This window comes from Equus caballus, chromosome 31 (genome assembly GCF_041296265.1).
Source record: "Equus caballus isolate H_3958 breed thoroughbred chromosome 31, TB-T2T, whole genome shotgun sequence".
Classification (NCBI taxonomy): domain Eukaryota; kingdom Metazoa; phylum Chordata; class Mammalia; order Perissodactyla; family Equidae; genus Equus; species Equus caballus.
Window position 1 is genome coordinate 9,992,411 of NC_091714.1, and position 25,595 is coordinate 10,018,005.

Sequence of the window (25,595 nt, forward strand, 5' to 3'; positions counted from 1 at the left end):
GCTCATCCATGATGTAGCATGTATCAGTACTTCATTCTTTTTTAGGGCCAAATAATATCCCATTGTATGGATATACCGCATTTGCTTATGCATTCATCAGTTGTTGGACATTTAGGTTATTTCCGTTTTTTGGGCTATTGTGAATAATGCTGCTGTGAACATTCATGTACAAGTTTTTGTGTGGACATGTGTTTTCCATCTCTTGGGTATGTACTAGGAATGAAATTGCTGGGTGATGTTAAGCTTCTGTTTACCATTTTGAAGATAATGGACATTTGTAGAATGGGATAGCCAAAGCGAACACCGGAGGACAGCATCTGAAGGTAAACTGGGGTCATCAGTAAACTGTCAACTTCTGATTGTTTAATTATGCAACAACATAACAAGTGACTTAACCACTTGTTTTATTCTGTAGACTCAGCAAATGTGACTTTTAGCACAACAGTAAGTACTAGCTAATAGGATGGCATGGGGAGAAGGGGTAGGTTTGTCTGTTTTCCCTGAACCATGGCAATGCCCATGGTTGAAACAACTCTTCATTAACTTAGAGTAAATGGAATGAAACTCCATTGCTTAAAATCTCAATGTAGCCATCATAGCTGTGCTTTGAAAATCAGGTCTGGGAGAGAGCCAGTGTATTACTAAGTTACTACAATTTTTCAGGCAAGTCACTTAACATTTCTTTTTATTCTCTTTCTGAAATGGATATGATATACACAGACTCACTCCATCAGTTTTGCGAGATTTAAGTCAATATGGTTTTAAAATAATCACCGCCTGAAAAACACTTTAAAAATACAAAGTATGAAAATACATGTATTTGAAGTAGTTTTAAACTTAGACCATCAATAAAATGGTTCTCCTAATTCACTCAGCCTTGTTTAAATATCCTTTCTGGAAAAAAATTTCAAATGAAGCTTCATATTGCCTTTCTTCTCATGTGAAAAGTCACTTTCAATGATCTGGCTTAAGAAGGAAGTAAACATACGTGTTACAGAGCAAGCTACTGAAAGCAAGCTGTAAATAAAACTAGGATGAAAATGAAGTCGTTATCCTTATTTGTAACCCCTTCACTTCACCTCACATTTCCCCAAAACCAGCTAGATTATGTTGTTAACCCTAAAACTCAATGGTACCGAGTCCCCCTTTACTTCTGTTTAATTAAATGTCACCACAGAAAGAGTCGGCCTTACAAAACAGAGGATCTTGAACCTTTCTTGACCCTGCATTGACCATTTACCGAAGGCTACGCCGACAGCCAGAACACAGAGGAGGCAGGTCTCTGCTCAGTCAGCCTGAGGGTGGTGGGCACCAGCATTTAGTTCCTATTGAGAAAGACAGCACGGTAATACAGTGATGTGTATCTCTCTCTCTTTTGATCTTGGTTCATAATTCACAGTGCCCCTCAAATTATTTCTAACTCTTAAAATTTGAGTTTTTGGGATACCTTCCTAAATTTTCATTCTTTTGTTATATTAAATACATTGTATGATTTGGTTTTTATTATTTGGTATAAAACTTATGCCCATGAAAAAAATTTGAGCATGTTCAGTAAATGTCACTTTCAAGTACTTAATACAACTGATTGTGCCCTCATATTGGATGTTGAACACTCCCAAAAGGTAATCACTTAAATCTATTAGAAATTTGCTTTATAAAAAGCGGCATTTTATTATAAATTACCTTAATAAAGCAGAAGATATAAGACAGTTTAATACCTAAGAAACTTGCAAATTTAGAAAAGCCATTCTCATAAAAATTCCAGCTCTTAATCTGCTCAGCTTGGCCTTGGAGTTTAGAAACAGTGTCATGGAGTTCAACATCTGGTTCCAGAGTTCAGAAACACTAAGTTTACTAGAACTTTCAGTTTTTAGTTTAATCCAAACTTTATCTTGATATTGTTAAGGCTAATTTATAATGAAAGCCAAATGTGCACTGATTCCTAGGACCAGTAGAGAGTGACTGGCTGTGAATTCAGTCTCCAAGCATAAAAGGTTTTTGTCATCTATAAGTCTATAATTTAGATTTCAGAATATTTTGACATTTGGGATTGTTAGATTAAAACATTTTAAAGAGCTCTGGTTCAAGGTGGTGACATAGGAGGCTCCTGAACTCACCTGTTCCCATGGACACCAAATCTCTAGCTACACACAGAGCAATTCCCCCTGAAAGAAATTCAGAAACTAGCTGAGTGACTCGTACATTTTGGGCAAACAAGAAAATTCCCACGTTGAGATGGGTAGGAGAAGCTGAGACACACACTTGCCATAAACCCCACCCCCAGCTCAGTGAGATACACCTGGGAGGGAAGGCACAACTCACGGCTTCCTGACGAGTGAGGGGTTTGGACCCAACATCTAGTGCTGCAACTTTTAACACTTCCACCTGAAGGCCGGCCCCAAAGCTCTGAAAGCCAACAGGGCTTGTGTCCATGAGACCCATAAGACCACAGCAAGGAAAGAAACAGTTTTTAACGGGCTCATGAGGACTCACTGTGGCTGTCCTCCCAGAATTCAGTGCAGAGGCAGCAGACAGAAACACCCATCTCCCAGTCTTTCCCTGAAGGACGCCGATTTGCATATCTTAAAAGCTGCAGCCTGAGAGTTAGTCTCCTAATTCAGCACACACCTGGAGACTGTGATCCTCCCTGGAGATGGGGGAGGCCAGTGAGTGCCATCTCTGCATTCTTCCTCCAGCCCACTTCAGGCTGCTGGTGTCTCCCTGGAAGGAGCTTGTGCACATGCCCAGAGAATGTACCCTTGATTGTCTGGCTCTGGTGGCCAGCAGGGCTTGTGTTTGTGGGCTCCACAGGACTGTAGTAAACAAAAAGTTCTCAACTTGCTATCCCATGGCTCCACCCAGGGCTCAGCACAGAGGAAGCTGGCACCCATCTCCCAGTCTTTCCCTGAAAGAGGTCTATTCACATACTTTAAAGGCTGCTGCCTGAGGGCCCAGTTTCCAATCAGCCTGCATTGAGGTGCTGACTGAGGTCCTCCTCCTTGGAACACTGGCAGGTCTTGGTGGACCCTCAACTACTGGGAGCCACTAAGAACAAAGAGGGCAGCTTGGACAATCACAAAGGTTTGTGAGACAAACAAGAACTTGATAGACTGAATGATAAGGTTCGTCTCCTCATGAGCCTACTCCATCAAGGCTGGGAGAAGTTGTTTTATCTAATGCCCAGAAACTAACACAGAGTCAAGAAAAATGAAGAATATGTTCCAAACAACAAAAAAAACACAAGATAAAACTCCAGAAACAGATGTTAACAAAATGGAGATAAGTGATTTACCTGATAAAGAGTTCAAAATACTAAAGATGCTCACCAAGGTCAGGAGAATAATGCATGAACAAAGTGAGAATTTCAAAGACAGAAAATAAAGTACCAAACAGAAATCACAGAGCTGAAGAATACAATAAGTGAACTGAAAAATTCAATAGATTCAACAGCAGACTGGATGATGTGGAAGGAAGGATCAGCAGACTTGAAGACAGGGCAGTGGAATTCATCTAATCAGAAGAACAGAAAGAAAAAAGGATGAAAAGGAGTGAAGACAGCTTTAAAATGGTACCATGATGGGAACAAGCAGTAGAACACACTCCCTAACAAAAAAATTTTTTTTTGAGATATTGGAACTATCAGATACAGAGGACAAAACGTGCTTAAAATTTGTTTTTTAAGAAGACAAGGTTGAAATATCTTCAGAAACAGGAAACTATATAGTGACTTAGATTTTAGAAAGTACCAGAAATAGCTTCTAGAAAAGAGACCTGAAATTAGATACAACTGAAAAAAATTAGTAAGCAGGAAGAGAGGTCAGAAAAATTATCCAGAATGCAGCATAGAGAGACAAATGATGGAAAATACAGAAGAGAAGCTAATGATATAGGCAAGTAAAAAGACAAAAATTCTCTTATATATTTCATTGGAGTACCAGAAGGAGACAAGAAAAAGAATGTCCCAGAGGCAGTATTTGCAGAGATAATGGTTGAAGAGTTTCCAGAACTGATGAAAGACGGCAATCCACAGATTCAAGAAGTTCAATGAATCCAAAGCAGAGAGAATAAATCCACGTCTATCCATAGCAGAGTGACACTGCAGAAAAGCCAAAATAAAAGGAAAGCCTTAAAAGCAGCCAGAGGAAGAGAGTTTAAAGGAACAATAGTTAAGATTGCTGATGTTAAGTCATCAGTCAATGGAAGACAGAAGACATCGCAACATTGTCGACGTGCTGAAAGAAAACCATGCCCACCCCAGGATTATACGTTCAGTAAAAATAAGGACATTTAAAATATTAAGATGAAACAGACACTACTATATAAAGTGAAAAAGCTTTCTACCAGCAGACCTTCATAAATGGAAGTGTTAAAGGATGTACTTCAGGTAGAAGGTAAGTGATCCATCCAGAGGTGCTGAGATTCAAGAAGAAATGCAGAGTGAAAAAAGAGGCAACTATTTGGGTAAACTAAGTGAAAATTGATTGTATAAGACAATAATAATGTCTTGAGTGGGTGTTAAAATATGTAAAATTAAGGGGCTGGCCCCTTGGCTGAGTGGTTAAACTGTGTGCTCCATTTATGTGGCCCGGGTTTGCAGGTTCAGATCCCAGGTAGAGACCTACTCCACTCATCAGCCATGCTGTGGAGGCACCCCACATACAACGTAGAGGAAGATTGGAAGGGATTTTAGCTCAGGGCGAATCTTCCTCACCAAAAAACCCCCACAAAAACAATTAAATACACAGCAACTATAGTTGGGGTGGGATAAATGGAGATAAAGTGTTCCAAGGTGACTGCATTATTCAAGAGGAAGGTAAAAGTAATGAGTAACATTAAACTTTGAGAATGTAATGATACATGTAATTTCTAAGGTCTCCAATAAAAATGTAATCAACAAAAATAGGTTATAATGACTTCCAAATTAGGAGATCATGAAAATTCAAAAGAAGGCATGAAAGGAGGAGAAAAGAAGCAAAGAACAGATAGTACAGAGACAAAGCATAGGATAGCATGGTAAATTTAAACCCGAATATAGCAATTATTACATTAAATGTGAATAGAATAAATACCCCAGTTAAAAGATAAATATATCAGGCTAGATAAGAAAACAACACTAATTATCTGCTATTTATAAGAGACCCATCTGAAGCATGAAGGCATAGAGAAGTTCAAAATAAAAAACATGGAAAAAGACACGTCATGCAAATACCAAAAGCAGGCCAGTGTTGCTACATCATATAAAACATTTTAGGGCAAGAAGAATAAAAACAGGGTGACTTCATAATGATAAAAGATTACATTTACCAGGAAAAGAGTAAATATTAATTGTGTATGAATGTAAGTATATGGCCTCAAATTATATAATGCAAAAATGGAGAAAACTACAAGAAGAAATAGACACAATGGGAGATTTTTACATATATATCCAACCAAAAAAGAAAGGGGGGGGATGGGGAGGGATAAAAGATTTGAATTACATGCTTTCCAGACTTGACCCATTGGAATATTTAGAGCACTGTACCTAAGGAATGGAGAATGCACATTCTTTTCAGATTTGACCAAATGGTCAAATGAGCTAAGCATTGATCTCAAGAAGTTAGAAAAATAAACAGTAAAATAAAACCAATGAAAATAGAAGGAAAGAATTTTAAAAGAACACAAACTGAAATAGAAAACAAACATAAACTAGAGTCTGAACAAAACTAAAAGTTGATTCTTTGAAAAGACTAAAAAAATTGACAACCCTATAGTGAGACTGATCAAGAGAAAAAGAGAAAAGGGACAAATTACCAATATTAGAAATGAGAAGGAGGTATCACTACAATGTAGACATTAAAAGATAAGAGGAGGGGCCAGCCCTGTGCCATACTGGTTAAGTTCACACACACTGCTTTGGCAGCCCAGGGTTTGCCAGTTTGGATCCCGGTTGTGGACCTAGCACCACTTATCAAGCCATGCTGTGGCACGCGTCCCACATATAAAATAGAGGAATATGGGCGCAGATGTTAGCTCAGGGCCAGTCTTCCTCAGCAAAAAGAGGATTGGCAGCGGATGTTAGCTCAGGGCTGATCTTCCTCAAAAAAAAAAAAAGATAGGCTATTATGAATACTTTTAGGCCAAGAATGTTAAATTTTAGATGAAATAGAAAATTGCAAGTAAACTATAGCTTACCCAACTTGCCCATGAAGGAGACACTAGTCCTATGACTATTAAAAAAACAGAATTAGTGATTAAAGAATCTTCTCACACAAAAAAACTATAGACCCAGTTGACTTCACTGGTGAACTCTACCAAAAATTTAAGGAGGAAATAATCCCAATATTATCAAATTCTTCCTATTAACATAAAAGAGTGTCCTCCTCAACTTCTGAGGTTAGTGTAACTGTGATACCAAAACTGTACAAGGTCAGTACAAAAAAGAGACTCTCACTTATGAACATAGATGCAAAAATCCTAAACAAAAATATTGACAAACTAAATCTAGTAATATTTTTAAAAGATAATATAATCTGTCCAAGCTACATTTATACCAGGAATGCAAGATTGTTTAGCACTGGAAAATTGATCAATGTAATTCACCATATTAACCAACAAAAGGAGGGAAAAAAATCATAATCATTTCAATATATGTAGAAAATGTCGCTGATAAAATTCAACAGCCGTTCATGAAAAAGATAAACTTGGTAACTCAGGAAGAGAATTTCTTTAATAAGGGTGTCTAAAGAACAAAAAACAATAGACATCATACTTAACGGCAAAAATATTAACACTTTCCCTTTGAGAAGAAGAATAACACAAGAATGCCTATTATCAACACTTTTTTTCTTTGAGGAAGATTAGCCCTGAGCTAACATCCACCACCAATCCTGCCCTTTTTGGTGAGGAAGACTGGCCCCAAGCTAACATCTGTGCTCATCTTCCTATACTTTAGATGTGGGATGCTGCCACAGCATGGCTTGATGAGCAGTGCATAGGTCTGTGCCTGGGATCCGAACGGGTGAACCCTGGGCTGCCAAAGCAGAGTGCATGAATTTAACTGCTGTGCCACTGGGCTGGCCCCATCAACACTTTTATTTAAAATTGTACTAAATGTTCTAGCTAGGTCTATAAGGCAAGAAAAAGGCATAAAGAGGTATAAGGATGGGAAAGTAAGAAACAAAACTCATTATTTGCAGGTGACATCATTGTCTACATAGAAAATCCAAAAGAATTTACAGATAGCATGTCTTACCAACTTTAAGACCCAGTTAAAAACATTTCAACATCTCTGTAACTGGGGTGCATCTCAGAATAGATGTCATAATTTAGTTGGAAGCCTTCTTAGTCTGTTTGGGCTGCTATAAGAAAATATCACAAGTAGCTTATGAACTGCAAACATTTCTTTCTCACAGTTCTGGAGGTGGGGAGGGCCAAGATCAAGATGCCACCATGGTCGCATTCTGGTGAGGGCCCTCTTCCTAGTTCATAGCTGGCACTCTCTTGCTGTGTCCTCACATGGTGGAAGAGGTGATGGAGCTCTGTGAGGTGTCCCATTCATGAAGTCTCCACCCTCATGACCTAGTAACCTCTCAAAGACCCCAATCCCCCAATACCATCATCTTTGGGGGTTAAGACTTCAACATATTAATTTTTGGGGGAAACAAACATGCGGACCATAGCATCTTCTTAAGAATAATAGTACATAGGGCCAGCCCGGTGGCACAGTGGTTAAGTGCGCATGTTCTGCTTTGGTGGCCTGGGGTTCCCTGGTTTGGATCCTGGGTGCAGACATCGCACTGCTTGACAGGCCATGCTGTGGTAGGCATCCCACATGTAAAGTAGAAGAAAATGGGCACGGACGTTAGCTCAGAGCTAATCTTCCTCAAAAAAAAAAAAGAAGAATACATAAATGGTGTATCTTATAATTGATTGTATATTAGGTACATTGAAATACAGTAAGTTGTTAGAATTTTATGACAGTTTATCAAGGTTGTTTGATTCAGTCAATACACCAAAAATTAATATTTAAGTACACTCGCACCTGATGTCAAGATGGCAGCATAGGCGGACTCTGAACGCACCTCCTTGCATGCAAACAACAAATTTACAACTACTCTGGGAAGAATTACCCCTAGGAGAGAACTGAAAACTGAATAAAAAGAACCCCCACAACAAGGGACAGTGCTGACTGAGGTGGAAAAGGCAGAAATTCCTTTCTGAAGAGAAAAATGCCAGCTTCGAGCTGCAGCACCTCATGGCTGGCCAGGAGCAATCCCAAGGTTCAAAGCCTCCCCTGGAGGAGCAGGTGATCTGAGCAGAAGAGCGTTACCACAATATGCAGCTTTTGGACTCAGCACAACCAAGACAAGTGTCATAACATCTGGCTTTGCTGGCTATTAATAACAATGGGGAATACTCCCAGAAAAGCTATTGGACATAAGGGGGAAAAAAAAACCCCTCCTCCTAAGGGGTCCTCACACAAATTCACCCATTTCTGAAAGCAACCTAAAATCACCAGAAAGAAAGGGGCACAGTCCTTTGGTGAAAAGAGACTCACTTGATAGGCTGTGGGCACATCTTGGTGGGAGCTGAGACCTCCCCAGGCTGGGAACACTTCCCAAGGGACTGAGACATTGGTGGCAACCATTATCGTGACCTAGTGCAGGCATGCTGATGCAGATGCTGGCAGACGCCATCGGAGTTCTTCCCCTAGCCTGTTAGCCCAGGGGTCTGCCCCACCGGCTAGAGCACTGATTTAATCCAGCTCAGCCAGGGCAGGCAGCCTACCCTAGGGACTGGCCCCACTCAACCGTAAGCCTTCAGGCAACTTGTGGGCTCCCATAGGCCGGCTGCCTGGAACCTCTGCAGCTGGGTGAGTGGGTCTGCCTCTGTGGTGCAGGGAGTTCATGAGGGGCAGCCTGCATTAGTAGAATGTGTGGGGCCTCTTCCATGGGGTGACCGGGTCCACTTCAGTGGGTCAAAGTGTGCACATGGGACAGGACTGTTTTGACAGAGTGTGTGGCCCTGTGGGAAGTGGGACTTCTCAGCTGCAGCAGACTTGTGTTTTTCAAACAGCCATATAGAGGATCAGCCCCATGCTCCAAAGCCTGAAGCTATTGGGTGCTCCCATGCCTGGGGCCAGCCCCACTCAGCTGCACTCCTAAGAGAGCTGATAACAGCCTTGCAGGCTGGAGGCCTAGAGCAATTGTAAGCCCCTGAGCCTAGCAAACAGCCACACTGGGGGTCTACTCACTTAACAGAAATACTGCAACAGGAATGTGCTATTAGACCTTGCAGCCAATTGTGCTGGGGCCCCCCACACCCAATAAAGTGACTGAAGGGACCCTAGCAGCCACACATAGCTGAGCATTACAACCAGAAGGCCAGGTGGACAGCCTACCCTCCCCGGGTACCTGCAGCAAGAGTAACCCTGACACAGCAGAAGGACATACACAGCCCATACAGGGAACACTCCTGGAACATTTGGAACTGGTGATGAGATGGAAGCACACTGCTGGGCCTCATAAAGCATTTCTTACACAAGGCCACCTCTCCAAGATTGTGAGAAGTAACTGACCTACATAATGTATAGATATAAGCACAGAGAAAGAGGCAAAATGAGAAGACAAAGGAATAAGTTCCAAGTAAGGGAACAGGACAAAACCACAGAAAAAGAACTAAATGAAACAGATAAATAATCTACCTGACAAAGAGTTCAAACTAATAGTCATAGGAACACTCACTGATCTTGGGAGAAGAATGGATGAATTTCGTGGGAACTTCAAAGAATTGGAAAATATAAAAAAGAACCAATCAAAAATGAAGAATACAATACTGGAAATGAAAAATTCACTAGAAGGACTCAAAAGTAGAGTAGATGATAAAGGAGAACATATCAGTGAGCTGGATGAAATACTAGAGGAAATCACCAAAGCTGAACAAATAATAGAAAAAAGAAGTAAGAAAAATGAGGACAGTCTAAGGGACCTCTGGGACAACATCATGCACACTAACATTCATATTATAGGTGTCCCAGAATGATAAAATAGAGACAAAGGGGTAGAGAACCTATTTGAAGAAATAATAGCTGAAAACTTTCCTAACCTAAGGAAAGAAACAGATATCCAGGTACAGGAAGCCCAGAGAGCACCAAACAAGAGAAACCCAAAGAGGCTGACACCAAGACACATTATAATTAAAATGTCAAGAATTAAAAGTAAAGGGAGAATCCTAAAAGCTACAAGAGAAAGGCAACAAGTTACATACAAAGGACATTCCATAACACTATCAGCTGACTTCTTGGCAAAAATCTTAAAGGCTAGAGGGGAGAGGCATGATATATTTAAAGTGCTGAGAGGAAAAACCCTACAGCAAAGAATACTCTATCTGGCAAGGTTGTAATTCAGAATGGAAGGAGAGATAAAGAATTTCCCAGACAAGCAAAAACTAAAGGAGTTTATCATCAAGAAACCAGACTTAAAAGGAATGCTAAAGGGACTTAAATGAAAAAGAGAAGACTACAAATAGGAAAAAATTATCTGTTTCCATGATAAGAGGGTAATGGATACACACTCACAAAAAAGAAGTAGATATAATATCAAAAACATAAAATGTGAGAGGAGGGGAGTAAAAGAGTAGAGCTTTTAGCAAGAGGTCAATTTAAAGAGACTATCAACTTAATATAGATTGCAAGATACATAGGTTATTATATATGAACCTTATGATAACCACAAACCAGAAACCTATAATGAATACAAAAAAATTAAGGGAAAGGAATCGAAACATAATACTAAAGAAAGCCATCAAACCACAAGGGAAGAGAGCAAGAGAAGAAGAAAGGAACAGGGAAGAACTACTAAAACATCCAGAAAAAAATTTGGAACAAAATGGCAATAAGTGCATTGTTATCAATAGCCACTTTAAATGTCAATGGACTAAATGCTCCAATCAAAAGGGTGGCCGATTGGATAAAAAAACAGGACCCATATATATGCTGCATACAAGAGACACACTTCAGACCTAAAGACACTCACAAACTGAAAGTGAAGGGATGGAAAAAGATACTCCATGCAAATGGCAATGAAAAGAAAGCTGGGGTAGCAATACTTATATCAGACAAAATAGACTTAAAAACTGTAACAAGAGACAAAGAAGGGTACTACATAATGATAAAGGGAACAATCCAACAAGAGGACATAACACTTGTAAATATCTATGCACCCAACATAGAAGTACTGAAATATATAAAGCAATTATTAACAGACATAAAAGGAGAAGTACACAACAACCCAATAATAGTAGGGGACTTTATTTTTATTTTATTTCTTTTTTTTGGTGAGGAGGATTGGCCCTGATCTAACATCTGTTGCCAATCTTCCTCTTTTTGCTTGAGGAAGATTGTTGTTAAACTAACATCTGTGCCAATCTTCCTCTGTTTTATATGTGGATGCCACCACAGCATGGCTTGATGAGAAGTGCGTAGGTCTGTGCCTAGGATCTGAACCTGTGAACCCTGGGCCACCAAGGTGGAGCATGTGAATTTAACCACTACACCACCAGGCCAGCCTCAATAGTAGTGGACTTTAACACTCCACCAATGGACAGATCATCCATACAGAAGATCAATAAGGAAACATTGGCCTTAAATGATACATTAGACCAGATGGACTTGGGAGATATATACAGAACAGTCCATCCAAAAACTGCAGAATACACAGTCTTTTCAAATGCACATGGAACATTCTCCAGGATAGATCACATTAGGCCACAAAACAAGTCTCAATAAATTTAAGAAGATTGAAATAATACCATGCGTCTTTACTGACCACAATGGTATGAAACTAGAAATCAAGTACAGGGAAAAGAAGAAAAGCCACAATTTCTTTCCACAAAGAAAATGAGAAAAGCCACAAATAGGTGGTGATTAAACAAAATGCTACTAAACAATGATTGGGTCAATTAATAAATCAAAGGAGAAATCAAAAAATACCTGGAAACAAATGAAAATGAAAATACAACATGGCAAAAGTTATGGGATACAGAAAAAGCAGTTCTAAGACAGAAGTTTATAGCAATACAGGCCTACCTCATCAAACAAGAAAACTCTCAAATAAACAAATAAATAGTGCACCTAAAGGAACTGGAAAAAAAGAAACAAAGCCCCAAATCAGTAGAAGGAAGGAAATAATAAAAATCAAAGCAGAAATAATGAAATAGAGACTAAAAAAAAAGAAAACAGAAAAAAAATCAATGAAACTAAGAGCTGGTTCTTTGAAAAGATAAACAAAATTGACAAACCTTTAGCTAGAATCATCAAGAAAAAATGAGAGAAGGCTCAAAATCAGAAATGAAAGACGAGAAATTACAACAGACACCTCAGGAATATCAAAGATTAGAAGAGAGAACTATGAAAAGCTATATGCCAATAAACTGGATAATCTAAAAGAAGTGGATAAATTCTTAGAATAATACAACCTGCCAAAACTGAATCAAGAAGAAATAAAGAATTTGAACAGACCGATCACCAGTAAGGAGATTGAAACAGTAATCAAAAACCTCCCCAAAAATAAAAGTACAGGGCCAGATGGCTTCCCTGGTGAATTCTACCAAACATTCAAAGAAGACTTACTACCTGTCCTTCTCTAACTTCTCCAAAAAATTAAAGAGGAGGGGAAGCTCCCTAACTGATTCTACAAGCCAGCATTACCCTGATACCAAAACCAGACAAGAATGAGACAAAAAAAGAAAATTACAGGCCAATATCACTGATGAATATCGATGCAAAAATCCTCAACAAAATAGTAGCAAATTGAATACAACAAAACATTATAAAGATCATACACCATGATGAAGTGGGATTTATTCCAGGGTGCAGGGTGGGTTCAACATCCACAAATCAACTGTGATATACCACATTATCAAAATGAAGAATAAAAATCACATGATCATCTCAATAGATGCAGAGAAAGCATTTGACAAGATACAGCATCCATTTATGATAAAAAAAAACTCTCAATAAAATGGGTATAGAAGGAAAGCACATCAACATAATAAAGGTCATATATGACAAACTGACAGCTAATGTCATTCTCAATGGAGAAAAACTGAAAGCTATCCCTCTAAGAACAGGAACCAGACAAGGACGCCCACTTTCACCACTCTTATTTAACGTAGTATTGGAAGTCCCAGCCAAAGCAATCAGGCAAGAAAAAGAAATAAAAAGGATCCAAATTGGAAAGAAAGAAGTAAAACTGTCACTATCTGCAGATGATGCAACTTTATACATAGAAAACCCTAAAGGTGCTGGCCCTGTGGCCGAGTGGTTAAGTTTGCGTGCTCTGCTTCGGTGGCCCAGGGTTTGGCTGGTTCGGATTCCGGGTGTGGACCTAGCACTGCTCATCCAGCCATGCTGAGGTGGTGTCCACATAGCAGAACCAGAAGGACCCACAACTAGAATATACAACTATGTAGGGGCAGCTTTGGGGAGAAGAAGAAAAAACAAACAAACAAAGAAAACCCTAAAGACTCCACCAAAAAACTTTTAGAAATTATAAATGAATACAGTAATGTTACAGGATACAAAAATCAGTTGTGTTTCTATACACTAACAACGAAGTAGCAGAACGAGAAATTAACAATCCCATTTACAATTGCAACAAAAAGAATAAAATACCTAGGAATAAACTTAACCAAAGAGGGGAAAGACCTGTACACTGAAAACTATAAAACATTGTTGAAAGAAATAGAAGACACAAAGAAATGGAAAGATACTCCATGCTCTTGGATTGCAAGAATTAACCTAGTTAAAATGTCCATACTTCCTAAAGCAATCTACAGATTCAATGCAATCCCTATCAAAATTCCAATGACATTTTTCACAGAAATAGAACAAAGAATCCTAAAATTTGTATAGAACAACAAAAGACCCTGAGTAGCCAAAGGAATCCTTAGAAAAGAGAACAGAGCTGGTTCACTCCCTGATTGCAAAATATACTACAAAGCTATAGTAATCAAAACAGCATGGTACTGGTACAAAAACAGACACACAGATCAACGGAACATAATCAAGAGCCCAGAAATAAACACACATCTATGGACAGCTAATCATCGACAAAGGAACAAATATACAATGGAGAAAGGAAAGTCTATTCAATAAATGGTGTTGGGAAAACTGGACAGCCACATGCAAAAGAATGAAAATACAACAATATCTTACAACATTCACAAAAATTAACTCAAAATGGATTGAAGACTTGAATGTAAGACCTGAAACCATGAAACATCCAGAGGAAAACATAGGCAGTATGCTCTTCAACATCAGTCTTAGCAGCATATTTTCAAGTACCATGTCTGACTGGGCAAGGGAAACAATAGAAAAAATAAACAAATTGGACTACATCAAACTAAAAATCTTCTGCACAGCAAATGAAACCATCAACAAAATGAAAAGACAACCTAACAATTGGGAGAAGATGTTTACAAACCATGTATCTGATAAGGGGTTAATATCCAAAATATATAAAGAACTCATACGTCTCAACAACAAAAACACTAACAAACCGATTAAAAAATGGGCAAAAGATCTGAACAGACATTTCTCCAAAGAAGATATGTGGATGGCCAACAGGCACACGAAAAGATGCTCAACATCACTAATTATCAGGGAAATTCAAATCAAAACTACAATGAGATATCACCTCACACCCATCAGAAGGGCTATAAATAACAAGACAGTAAATAACAAGTGTTGGAGAGGATGTGGAGAGAAGGGAACCTTCATACACTGCTTGTGGAAATGCACACTGGTGCACCCACTATGGAAAACAGTATGGAGATTCCTCAAAAAATTAAGAATAGATCTGTCACATGATCCAGCTATTCCACTGCTGGGTATTTATCCAAAGAACATGAAAACACAAATGCAAAAAGATACATGCACCCCTCTGATCATTGCAGCATTATTCACAATAGCCAAGGCTCGGAAGCAACCTAGGTACCCATCAGGGGACGAATGGATAATGAAGATGTGGTATATATACATAACGGAATACTACTCAGCCATAAAAAGGAATGAAATCTGGCCATTTGTGACAACATGGATTGACCTTGAGGGTATTATGCTAAGCGAAGTAAGTCAGAGGGAGAAAGTCAAATACCTTATGGGCTCATTCATAAATAGAAGATGAAAATAACAACAAAGAAACACATAGAGACAAAAATTGGATTGGCGATTACCAGAGGGGAAGGGGGAAGGGAGGAGGGTGAAAGGGGTGATTAGACACACGTGTGTGGTGATGGATTGTAATTAGTCTTTGGGTGGTGAATATGATGTAACCTACACAGAAATAAAAATATAATGATGTACACCTGAAATTTATCTGTCATAAACCAATGTTATCACAATAAATAAAATCAGTACACTAGCAAAAAATAACAAATTAATTTTAAAGAAATGCTGTTAATTGTTAGATATAATCATGGTATTAAGGTTATAAAAGAAAATGTTATTTAGAGATACATATTAGAAGTATTTAGGAGTCAAATATCAAAGCAAATATAGCCAAATGTTAATTACTATTAAATCTTGGTGATGGATATATGAGGGTTCAAACTGTTTCCTCTGATTTCACATTCGAAAATTTTTCTAACAAAAACTTTGAGATACGTTAATGAAATCCTTAACTGAAGAAATATACCATGTTCTGAGATTGAAGAGCCAATATTGTAAAGATATCTACTCTATTCCATGCAGTCTTAGTCAAAAAGTGTAACAGGTTTTATTTTTTTTAATAGAACTTGATGAATTGACTCTATGATTTACATGCAATTGCAAAGGGTCAAGAACAGTCCAGATACTCTAAAGAAAAAGAATAAGGTAGGAGCGCTTGTTCTACCAGATTCCAAAGTTAAATGAAATAAGACAATGTAGTACTGGTACGCAGATTGACAAGTAGACCAGTGGTGCAGAACAGATTGCCCAGGGGAGAGAAATTCTGGAATGGCAGTATGAAGGGCTCATGGAAACCTTTCCTCCAGAGAGACATCTATTAAACTAGTAAATATTAGCAAAGGCAATCATTCCAAGTATCTAGAGATTCATCAAAAGACAACAAACTGAGAAGCGTTTATTCAGGAAAATCTAAGGAATCTTGCTAAGAACAGTGGGAACCATCGCATTGGGGCCAGAACCAGAGCCTGCACTGATCCCCCAGATCTGCCTTGCAGAAAGACCTGTTCCATTTGGGGTACAGAGGAAGCAACGTACCAACACACACACACGCACAGACACACATACTTTTGTACCCTACAACTAAAAAACATTTTTATTTTATATTGATGAAATCACTTTGAAAATCAATTCTGCACTTGACCACAGAGCAAACTTAAATCAACTTTAAAAAGCAGATATTTATCAAGGTTGCATTCTCAGGGCATAATCCAATAAATTTAGGAGCAATTTTAAAATGCCAAGCAAATCCTTAACTATTGGAAAACTACACAGTCTCCCTTGGATCAAAGAGAAAATAAAAGCAAATTGCAACCTAGAAATCAATGAAGAGGAGAATATTTCATGCCAAAATGGATAGGGTAACATTAAAGCTATAATTAGGGGAAAATATATAACTTTAAATGACTTTACTTAAGAAAAACTAAAAATAATGGAACCCAGTGCTACCTTTAATTAATAAATTAGGAAAAGAACAAAATTTAAAAGTAGAAAAATGATGCAAACTAAGGGTAAGTTTAAGTTAATGAAGAATGTTTAAAAAATTGACAGAAAAAAATATTAAAAAACAAAAGAAAGGATATATAAACCCAGTGTTATTTGAAAGTGTCAATAAAGTGAATAACCGCTTGAGAAACCTAATTAAAGGAAGAGAGAGCAATGGTTTGTTACTTAGTAAATGGTATAACTATTCCCCCAGGAAGCTGCCGTTGGACCCCCTACCTCACACCATCTAGAAACTATATTCCAGATGCTTTGAAGAGCTGCTGTTAGCCTAGGCAAAGCCTGTAATCTTCACCACTCTAACACACAGATTTATTTAGGTATTTCCACTACCCACTACTTCTATTATCTACAGAATAAAACCCTAACTTGTCATTTAAGGACGTCTGAAATTCTTGCCCATCAGCTAACATGCTTTCCATGCACATAAATCCACTTTGCTACTTGTCAAATTCTTAATCCTCTTCTCTCAGATTTTCCCTGACCCTCTGTGCACAACGCGTCACTCCTTCACCTGGTCTCCGACCTCATGCAGAGAGAGCCTATTACACAGGCACAAACAACTTGCCTTGCATGACAGTGGGCTTCAGGGCTCTCTCCCACTACCTGGGAAAAGGAAGGTACCACATCCAGCCAATTCCTTCCTCCCCATCCACATCCCAGGGCTGTGCACTCAGATTAAATGAATTCAATACAGCACTTACTGGTCAGGATGGACTAGCCATCTTTATTATTTTGAGAGTGTCAGTATATTCTTATTCCTGAAAGTCATCAGGGAACATTCATGACTTTATTTTGTGCGTTTCTTAGCTAACAACAAACCTAGATAGGACCTGAAGATTGTTTACTCTCTTCTTCTTTCTTTCTACACAGTGATGTACGCAAACCACTCTAGCAGTCAGAGATTTTAAAAGTTTCCAAAAGGTCCCACAGAAAATGAATTCTAGCATCTCTCAGTATTGTAGATATTGTCACACAAAGTTATCATATATGTGATGGCAATGGTCCCAGGTAGCAGAATTCAAGTCATAAATTCTTAACCAGATTGTTACTTTTCTGCTTTTTCAACTTAGTTTGATGGTTGAAAAAAGACCCCAAACCAAAAACTCAAACAGAAGAATAACTAGTAATCACATTTCATCCAGAATAGAAGGCTAGCCAAAGAAGACATCCCAAGGTGTTCTTCATATCTGAAAAGAAAGAAGCCAAATTAAAAAAAAAAAAGACAAAACATTTAATAGGTATTTGTCACAATTTCAGTACAAATTATCATTTCAAATAAACATTACAGGGTGCTATTAATTGCCAGTCACCTAATAAATAACTTTTGCAACTTTTCTTTCTGATGAAATTACTTCATTATAGAGCGAATGTTTTCATACATTACTTTGCTCACATTTATACGCATGTCAGGAGAATTTTAAGCGTCTGGAACTTCAACAACTTCAAACTTTTACAGGAATTGCTTGGGCGCATGTCCTAATTTCATTCATTTACTGGATCCAATTTAAAAAACAGGCAAGAAGTCTGAGAAGATGATGTTGTAAAAGGGAATATAATTGGGGTCAGAGAGACAATGTTGAATTGCAAAGCACTGTGCCCAAAACACTGCAGTGAAGCGTAACGTCTTACAGAACAGTCGCGAAATAAACCGCAAGGTCACCAAAGAAAGGCCCGCGTGGGAACATCAAAGACAGACTAAAAATAAAAAACCACAGAATGAAATCCCCAGGAAGGCAGCTGCTTATTGTCAAGATCATTCCACCAACTCTGCTGTTAACCTCGGAAACCTACAACGATTAAGCACTGATTTAAAGAATAAATAAGGCAATTCCAATTCTTTGTTTTTTAAATAGAACCTTGGTGTGAGAACCTTACATGTTATCAACTCAAAATCCAGTCTATGTCGTTCACTAAATTTGAACATCCATCATCAAATAATGTTGGTTCAATTCTTGTTAAACTACTTGTAATTTTTCTTATGACCTGCCTCAACTTTGTGTGTTAAATATTCACTGTTGGATTCTTAAAAGCTACTTGTGTGATGAGCACTTGTCTTTATTGAAATTCTGTTCTCTGTACCATTTATGTGCTATTTGCTTTCTAGAACAAAGAAGCAAGCTGGAAAATTAGGCCTAGTCCCAGCATGGCAAGCAACTTCTATGGTACTTATGTTTCTCTGCTCTTCTGACTGGTGGTTACATAATATCTGCTTTTAAATTCACCTCCTTTTTGGTGGGATAAGAGGTTACAGATAAAAGAGCCTTTGAATTCAGAAATCTTTGCTTCCACTCCCAATTGTACCCTTAGTAGCAATGTGAACCCTGTCAAATTATTTAACTTCTCTGAGCCTATTATCCATCTCGCTTTCTTTCTCCCCCAAACTCTTTCAAGGATCACGTTGTTTACCTCTCACATTTGTTAGACAGATAACAATGATATAAAGTACGTAAGTGCTACAGAAGGGGCCTTAATCAGCTAAGGCCGGAAACACCATCTTTTAGGACCAGTCAACTACATGTATTATGTATTTATCTTTATGGGTCACTAACACCTTTTTCTGTTATCTGTTTTCAGATGAAATGAGATAAATGTTGTAGTTGTGTTTTTGTTGTGAGTGCCAGATTTAAATACTCTGCAGTGTATCATGACAGTGGCAATGAGAAACAATTCTGAAATCCCAGAGGTCTGATTGGTCAAAAGAAAGTGGTCCCCACCCCCCAACCCCCCAGGTGAGATGCTTATTGCCATCCCAACTACTGGCATTTAGTACAGGAATTCCCCGGTCACATTAGGGACAACACAGAATCACTGCTCTATGATTCTATGATGTGAAAGACTCCTAAATACACTATGTGGCAAAGTAAGCTTCTGCCAGTGAGTTTCTTTTTTTTTTTTTTAAAGATTTTATTTTTCCTTTTTCTCCCCAAAGCCCCCCAGTACATAGTTGTGTATTTTTAGTTGCGGGTCTTTCTAGTTGTGGCATGTGGGATGCCACCTCAGCGTGGCCTGATGAGCGGTGCCATGTCCGCGCCCAGGATTCGAACTGGCGAAACCCCGGGCCGCCGAAGCAGAGCACGTGAACTTAACTACTTGGCCACAGGGCCAGCCCCCAGTGCCTTTCTTATTCGCAAAAATATATCTGCTCCAAATGCATTCTAGACCTTATGACAATATTTTAAGAATGTAAAACAGTATGGTGATGTCTTTTTAAGTGATCTAAGAGGCAAGAAATGGTGTTGGAAATGTACAGGAAAAATGTATATGCAAAAAATAAACCTAATAAACACATAGATGAGCAAACCCCAGAAATGCTGCCCTGGGGTGTCTTATAGCTAGGGACATGTGGTACGTTCCTTCCTGAAGCTACAGCCTGGCAGACCAGGCTAAACTAAATATTCTTCATACTATAATGATGAGGATCAATATCATGTGCCAGCATGAGTTTTCACATTTCCTGGTTTTACTAGGTACGCAATAAAGAATCCAGGAGGTTGTGTTTAACAGGGAACAGATAGTGTGCAAAAATTGGTTCAAGTAGCACACCAGGGCTCAGGACGATAGCAATTTATGGGGCATGCAATGTCTAAGACGTGGTACAGGAGTCTTTCCCCAGTTTAAGCTCAGGTTAAGCTAATGGTATGTACTTCAGAACCAGAACAGTGTAAGACACCATCTCCCACAGGATCACACGTAATCAAGATTCATCTACATGTGCGTAAGTCAACAAGGGCTCATGGGAACGTACAGTCTAGTCATTGCTTGATCTATGGGCTGCTTCCCACTCTGACTTTTTAAGCCGGTGTCAGCGGGCCACGTACAGCTCTTAATGGCCCCGACCACCTTTCAGTCTAATCCTTACTTTATGCATCAAGCCTTAGGTGGTTCGCCAGAAAGTTACTTCAAATCTGTAAAGTACAAATAAAATTTTAAAAACACCACATACACACATAAATTGAACAACCATCAATAGGAGAGAGCTTCTTGGGCATTACCGGCCAGACTCTGTCTCCTAAAATCCATACAGTGAACCTAACCAGCGGTTTCCCACACCCCTGAGAGGACACTTCAAACGCACAAGTCTGGAATAAAGCATATCTTGGTGGCTGAATAATCATCTTATTCAATAAGAGACACAAGGTTTGTAAACTACACAAGAGGGACAGAAGTACAAATGTTTTTTCAATGTGCCTTTAAATAGATGTCTCTTTTGACTCTGGGCTTTTCCCTGTAAAGTGATGCCTAAGGGAAGGAGGCACACGTTCCAAGGAAGTGGGGGTCAAGGTTTCCCACTCATGTTTTCGCCAGTGGGTCAAACACCTGTAGCACCGTCCTCTTGTCCTTGTCACTGACCGTCACCCAGTGACCGAAGTCTTTTTGCCTGTGCTCCGCTGGCGGCTCCTCGGCAGCTGAGGCGCTGACATGGGGTGGGGCTGTGTGCGCCCTTCCAAGGTTCGTGGTCCCCGTGTCCAGGCGGTTAGAGCTCTTGGAAAGCCAGGCATTATTCAGCAGCTTAGGGTGTTGGAGAAGGCTCCAGAAGGGATCCTGATGGTCATCCAGAAGGGAGGCTGCCTCTGACTTCAGCTCTTTGGGGCCATCAGTTTCTGGGCTTGCAGCAGATGAAGTGCCAAGAAAAGCTGGTTGTGGAAGGAGGGCACCCCCGTCAGGCTGGCGTGCAGGGGGACAGTCACTGCTGGGGCTACTGCTGCAGGTGAGGCCCTGGAGAAGCTGGCTGTTGCTCTGCAGAACCTGCAGATTGAAGGTGGCGGGGGCTGACTTCTTCCTCCTTGGGGGGACCTGGGGCACGAGAGGTGGAACCTGCAGAGGGGGCGGCGTGGTGGCTCCAGCCACCGGAGGGGCATTGTTGGGCACTGGCTTCCCGCCACTTGGCCTCCTCTCCACACCTTTCCCAGGCTGAAGTGTTCTTGGTTTGGGAACAGGTGGGACTGTCGTTAGAGGAGGAGTTTCAAGGCTCGTCTCCGGGGGCCCGATTGTAAAATGGGCAGTCTGTTGTCCAAAGTTTTCTTCCGGTGACGTGGGCTGAGAAAAAGCACAACAAAGAGTGTAAATAAGAAGCCAGCCCCAGAGGTGGGGTTGGGAATCAGAGAGCATCAGTCTCGGTGAGGGAGCAAAGAGGGGGCTAAGCTGACATTCTAGCAAATTCAAGATTTGAGAATGTCCGGGATGCGGACATGTGGCTGGGTCTGAAAGAGCACAAGAGAGACACACACACATTTATCAAGTGCCAGCAGGTCCAATGAAATATGAGTGACAACTTTAAAACCGGGGCTTCAGTGAATAATTTGAGACAAGTTTTTCTTTGTTACCTTAGGAAATGGGGTTCTGCTCTTTATTAAAATTGAACCTCTCTGAAAACTCTGTCCTTTGAGGCCGAAGCTTTGATAATTCAGTCTGCACCGTGCATGGCTGAAGAAACTGATCGCGCAGCAAGAAGCTAACAGAAGAACTAATGGATTTACTTGCTCCTTGAATCTTTGATATTTAAATATAGAAGAATGGAAAATTTCACGCCAGAACTTTACTTCCTTGGTTCCAATTCAAAAATATCACAAAGAAAACAATTGCAGAGCGCAAAAGAGCTGGCTCCATTTCTTTCTTCAAAAAGAAATGGCCCTCCCCTAGCTCAAGCTTCGGCATTTCAGGATTTCCTTTGGTTCTTTAGGAAACAAACGGAAAACAATCCCTTCCCCGACAGCCTTTGACTGTAACTCCTATGCAGCCGGTTGGGAAAATGAATCCATTTCTGCCCCTGGCTTTTAAAAGAAAAGACAAAGTCGGAGGAGAGAGGCCTGTTTTGCAAGGAGGAATGGAAAATGGACAGATGCAACGAGCAAAAGAGGGACAAGCAACCCAGAAAACACAAAGCAAGCTCTGGAAGGACGGCGCACCAAAGGCACGGCTCACGTTCTCTACAGGTAGAGAAACAGCAGGCATTCTGCAAATGACCAGCCAGGCATTACCGAGAGTCCCGTTACAAGAACACCGAGATCAAACGGAAGATCCAGATGTCTCTATGGGTGCCAGTCTTTGGGCTGCTACTGTCCTGACAAACTCATGTCTTTGAAGCAGCAAGCAAGGCTGAGAAGCTTGAGAGCGAGAGCAGAACACAATCTGCAAGAAAAGTGGCACGAGAAGCTGTCGACCCTCCAGAAGCCGAGCTGCGCAAGGGCTTGTCAACACAGCTAACGGCGGAATCCGTTGTTGCCTTTCTTTTTTGCTTTTTAAAAAACAGTATTGAAAAGATATTATGTAACAACACTTTAGACGGAAACACAGCTACAAATGAAGCATAAACGGTCACAAAATGAATACAAAGTTTCATTTTCGTTAATTGTTTTCTGGATCTTGTCCACATGAAAGAACCAAAACAAATATTTTTACTTAGTTATCATCATGCTGAAACACTCCTTTACCACATTATCTGAAACGGTTGTCCACGTTTGCACAGAGCTCCCTTAAGAGCTTGTAGAAAGGGGCGGAGAGCGTGGCGGGGTGGGTGAGGGGGCTATCGGGCTGGTCCACAAGGCAGCGTCCAGAGCAGGGCTCCAGGGACAGAGCCCTTGCATCAAGGCAAATAAAATCTGTACATGTGAAACCACGTGCCCACAACACAGACCACACACAAATGGGAAGTGTGGAACATTTGGAATAAAGCATCCCATGGTGGTTCGATTTGGGGACTCCAACAGAACATTCGGGAGGCATGATACCTCCAAGCTGTTCCCATCACGGTGAGAAACTCCTGGTTTTTCTGCTCAGCTAGAGACAAGATGCAGCAGGAATACGAAGGGGAAAGCGCTTGCCAAGCATGTTCCTCAAGGATGCGTATTCATGAATGCGTATGCAGAGACCAGGCTCAATGGAGACATTATCTAACGAGACATTCGAGCAACTTAGGACAAGGGGCTTCCACTACCAGGTTCTTACCTTTCCTGTCCTCCTCAAGGTTGGCTTCTTGATGGCAGGAACTCTGGGTGCTGGCCGACGGGGCAGGAGTGGGGCCACCCCCGCTGTGGGCTCTGGTTTGGAAGACCCTTGGTCCCTTGGGGCCATGGCATTTAGGGCTTCTCCCGGGGTGCCTGAAACACACGATTGCATGGCTGACGTGTACAGGTCAAGGCAATTCGCTGCATGAGTTAATCTTTAGGCGGTCTACATTCTAAGGATAATTTACTGATGCACTTTATTTCCTTTTTTCTAAAAAAAAATCTTTGACAGTTGTCAGGACCAATCAGCTAGGTTTGGCCCCAGCTTCTCATGCTCAGCTTCTCACCAGGGATGTGATCTGGGGTCCGTGGGCGGTCCTGATGGGCTTCAGTGAGGCCCTGACATCACATGCACGGTTTTATGTGTATTTCTCAGAGGAGATGATCCAAAATGCCTCAAAATCGCAGCAGGGCCCAGGACCAAGAAAACATTAAGTTGGGACCCTGGGTATATTTCAAACCTCAAACCTCTCCTAACCTCTCCATCTATAGATTTTTCTTTTTAAATCGCTTTATTGAAATAATTCACATACCATAAAACTCCCCCTTTTTAAGGATACGATTTGGTGGGTTTTAGTATATTCACAAAGTTGTGTGCCCATCACCACTATCCAGTTCCAGAACAACTTTACCACCCTAAAAAGAAACCCCACACATATGCATAGCCGTCACTCCCCATTCCCTCCTCTGTCCAGCCCCTGGAAACCACGAATAACTTTCTGTCTGTATGGATCTGCCACTTCCAGACACCTCGTATAAATGAAATCATATAATGTGTGGCCTTTCGTGTTCGGCTTCTTTTACTTAGCATACTATTTCTGAGATTCACCCATGATACAGCATGTATTAGTACTCCTTTTTACAGCTGAATAATATTCCATTGTATGGATACACCATTCATCAGTTGATGGACACTTCGGTTGTTACATCCATATAATTTTAGTTATTTCTTTTTAAATATTAAAAAAAAACACTTGTGACTGTGTTATCCTACAACAGAGTTTTGCAACCTCTTAATTTATGTCCCCCTTAAATGTTATTTGGGAATTCCAAATAAGTTAAATATCCAGACTAAAAGCAAATCAGGCAATTGTAATTGCATATGGCTTTTCAGAGGGCTTAATCTCCCCACTCCAAACCAAAACAAAAAACCCCTTGGGGCTGGCCCCGTCCATGGCCGAGTGGTTAAGTTCAAGCGCTCTGCTTCAGCGGCCCGGGGTTTCGCCAGTTCGAATCCTGGACATGAACATGGTGCCGCTCGTCAGGCCACGCTGAGGAGGCATCCCACATGCCACAAGTGGAAGGACCCACAACTAAAAATACACAACTATGTACCAGGGGACTTTGGGATAAAAAGGAAAAATTTTAAAAATAAATAAATAAAATAAAATTCTCAGCAGTTTAGAAATCTAGGGTGTTTTAAAAACAAAACGAAACAAAACAAAAACCCCCCAAAAACGTTAGTGACCAGGGATTTGAATGCATGGGGGAGATTCCAAGTTAAAAGATGGTCAACACAGGTTAGACAGAGTAACAGCAGCAAAAACGATCAGGCAGTGTGGCAGAGAAGAGATCCCTGGCTGCCAGTAAGGAATCTACAGTTGCTGCTGGATCTAAAAAGTAGATTTTGGGGGCTGGCCCCGAGGCCAAGTGGTTAAGTTTGTACGCTCTGCTTTGGCAGTCCCGGGTTTTGCCAGTTCAGATCCTGGGCGCAGACCAGGCACCACTCATCAAGCCATGCTGAGGTGGTATCCCAGGTGCCACAACTAGAAGGACCCACAATTAAAATATACAACTATGTATTGGGGGGCTTTGGGGAGAAGAAGGAAAAATTAAAAATCTTTTTCTTAAAAAAAAAAAGGAGATTTTATGCCTGAATT

General features: G+C 40.3%; 1 protein-coding gene across 11 annotated transcripts in view; it reads right to left on the reverse strand.

Annotated features, from left to right (window-relative positions):
• Positions 1-668: 668 nt before the first annotated feature.
• The window catches only part of SYNJ2 (synaptojanin 2), a 117,611-nt gene continuing 92,684 nt past the window's right edge, over positions 669-25,595 (reverse strand). For 6 of the 11 annotated variants that reach the window (XM_023633039.2, XM_023633037.2, XM_070256300.1 and 3 more), the window contains 2 exons: positions 23,657-23,808; positions 17,409-21,748 (listed from right to left, as the gene is read on the reverse strand). In XM_023633039.2, the coding sequence (XP_023488807.2) occupies positions 21,002-21,748; positions 23,657-23,808 (899 nt within the window). In that variant the 3' untranslated portion in view covers positions 17,409-21,001. Of the gene's footprint in view, positions 1,326-2,117; positions 2,166-17,408; positions 21,749-22,689; positions 22,841-23,656; positions 23,809-25,595 lie in introns of those variants that run through there. The other 5 variants (XM_070256304.1, XM_070256302.1, XR_011434375.1 and 2 more) reach the window with 4 other exon arrangements.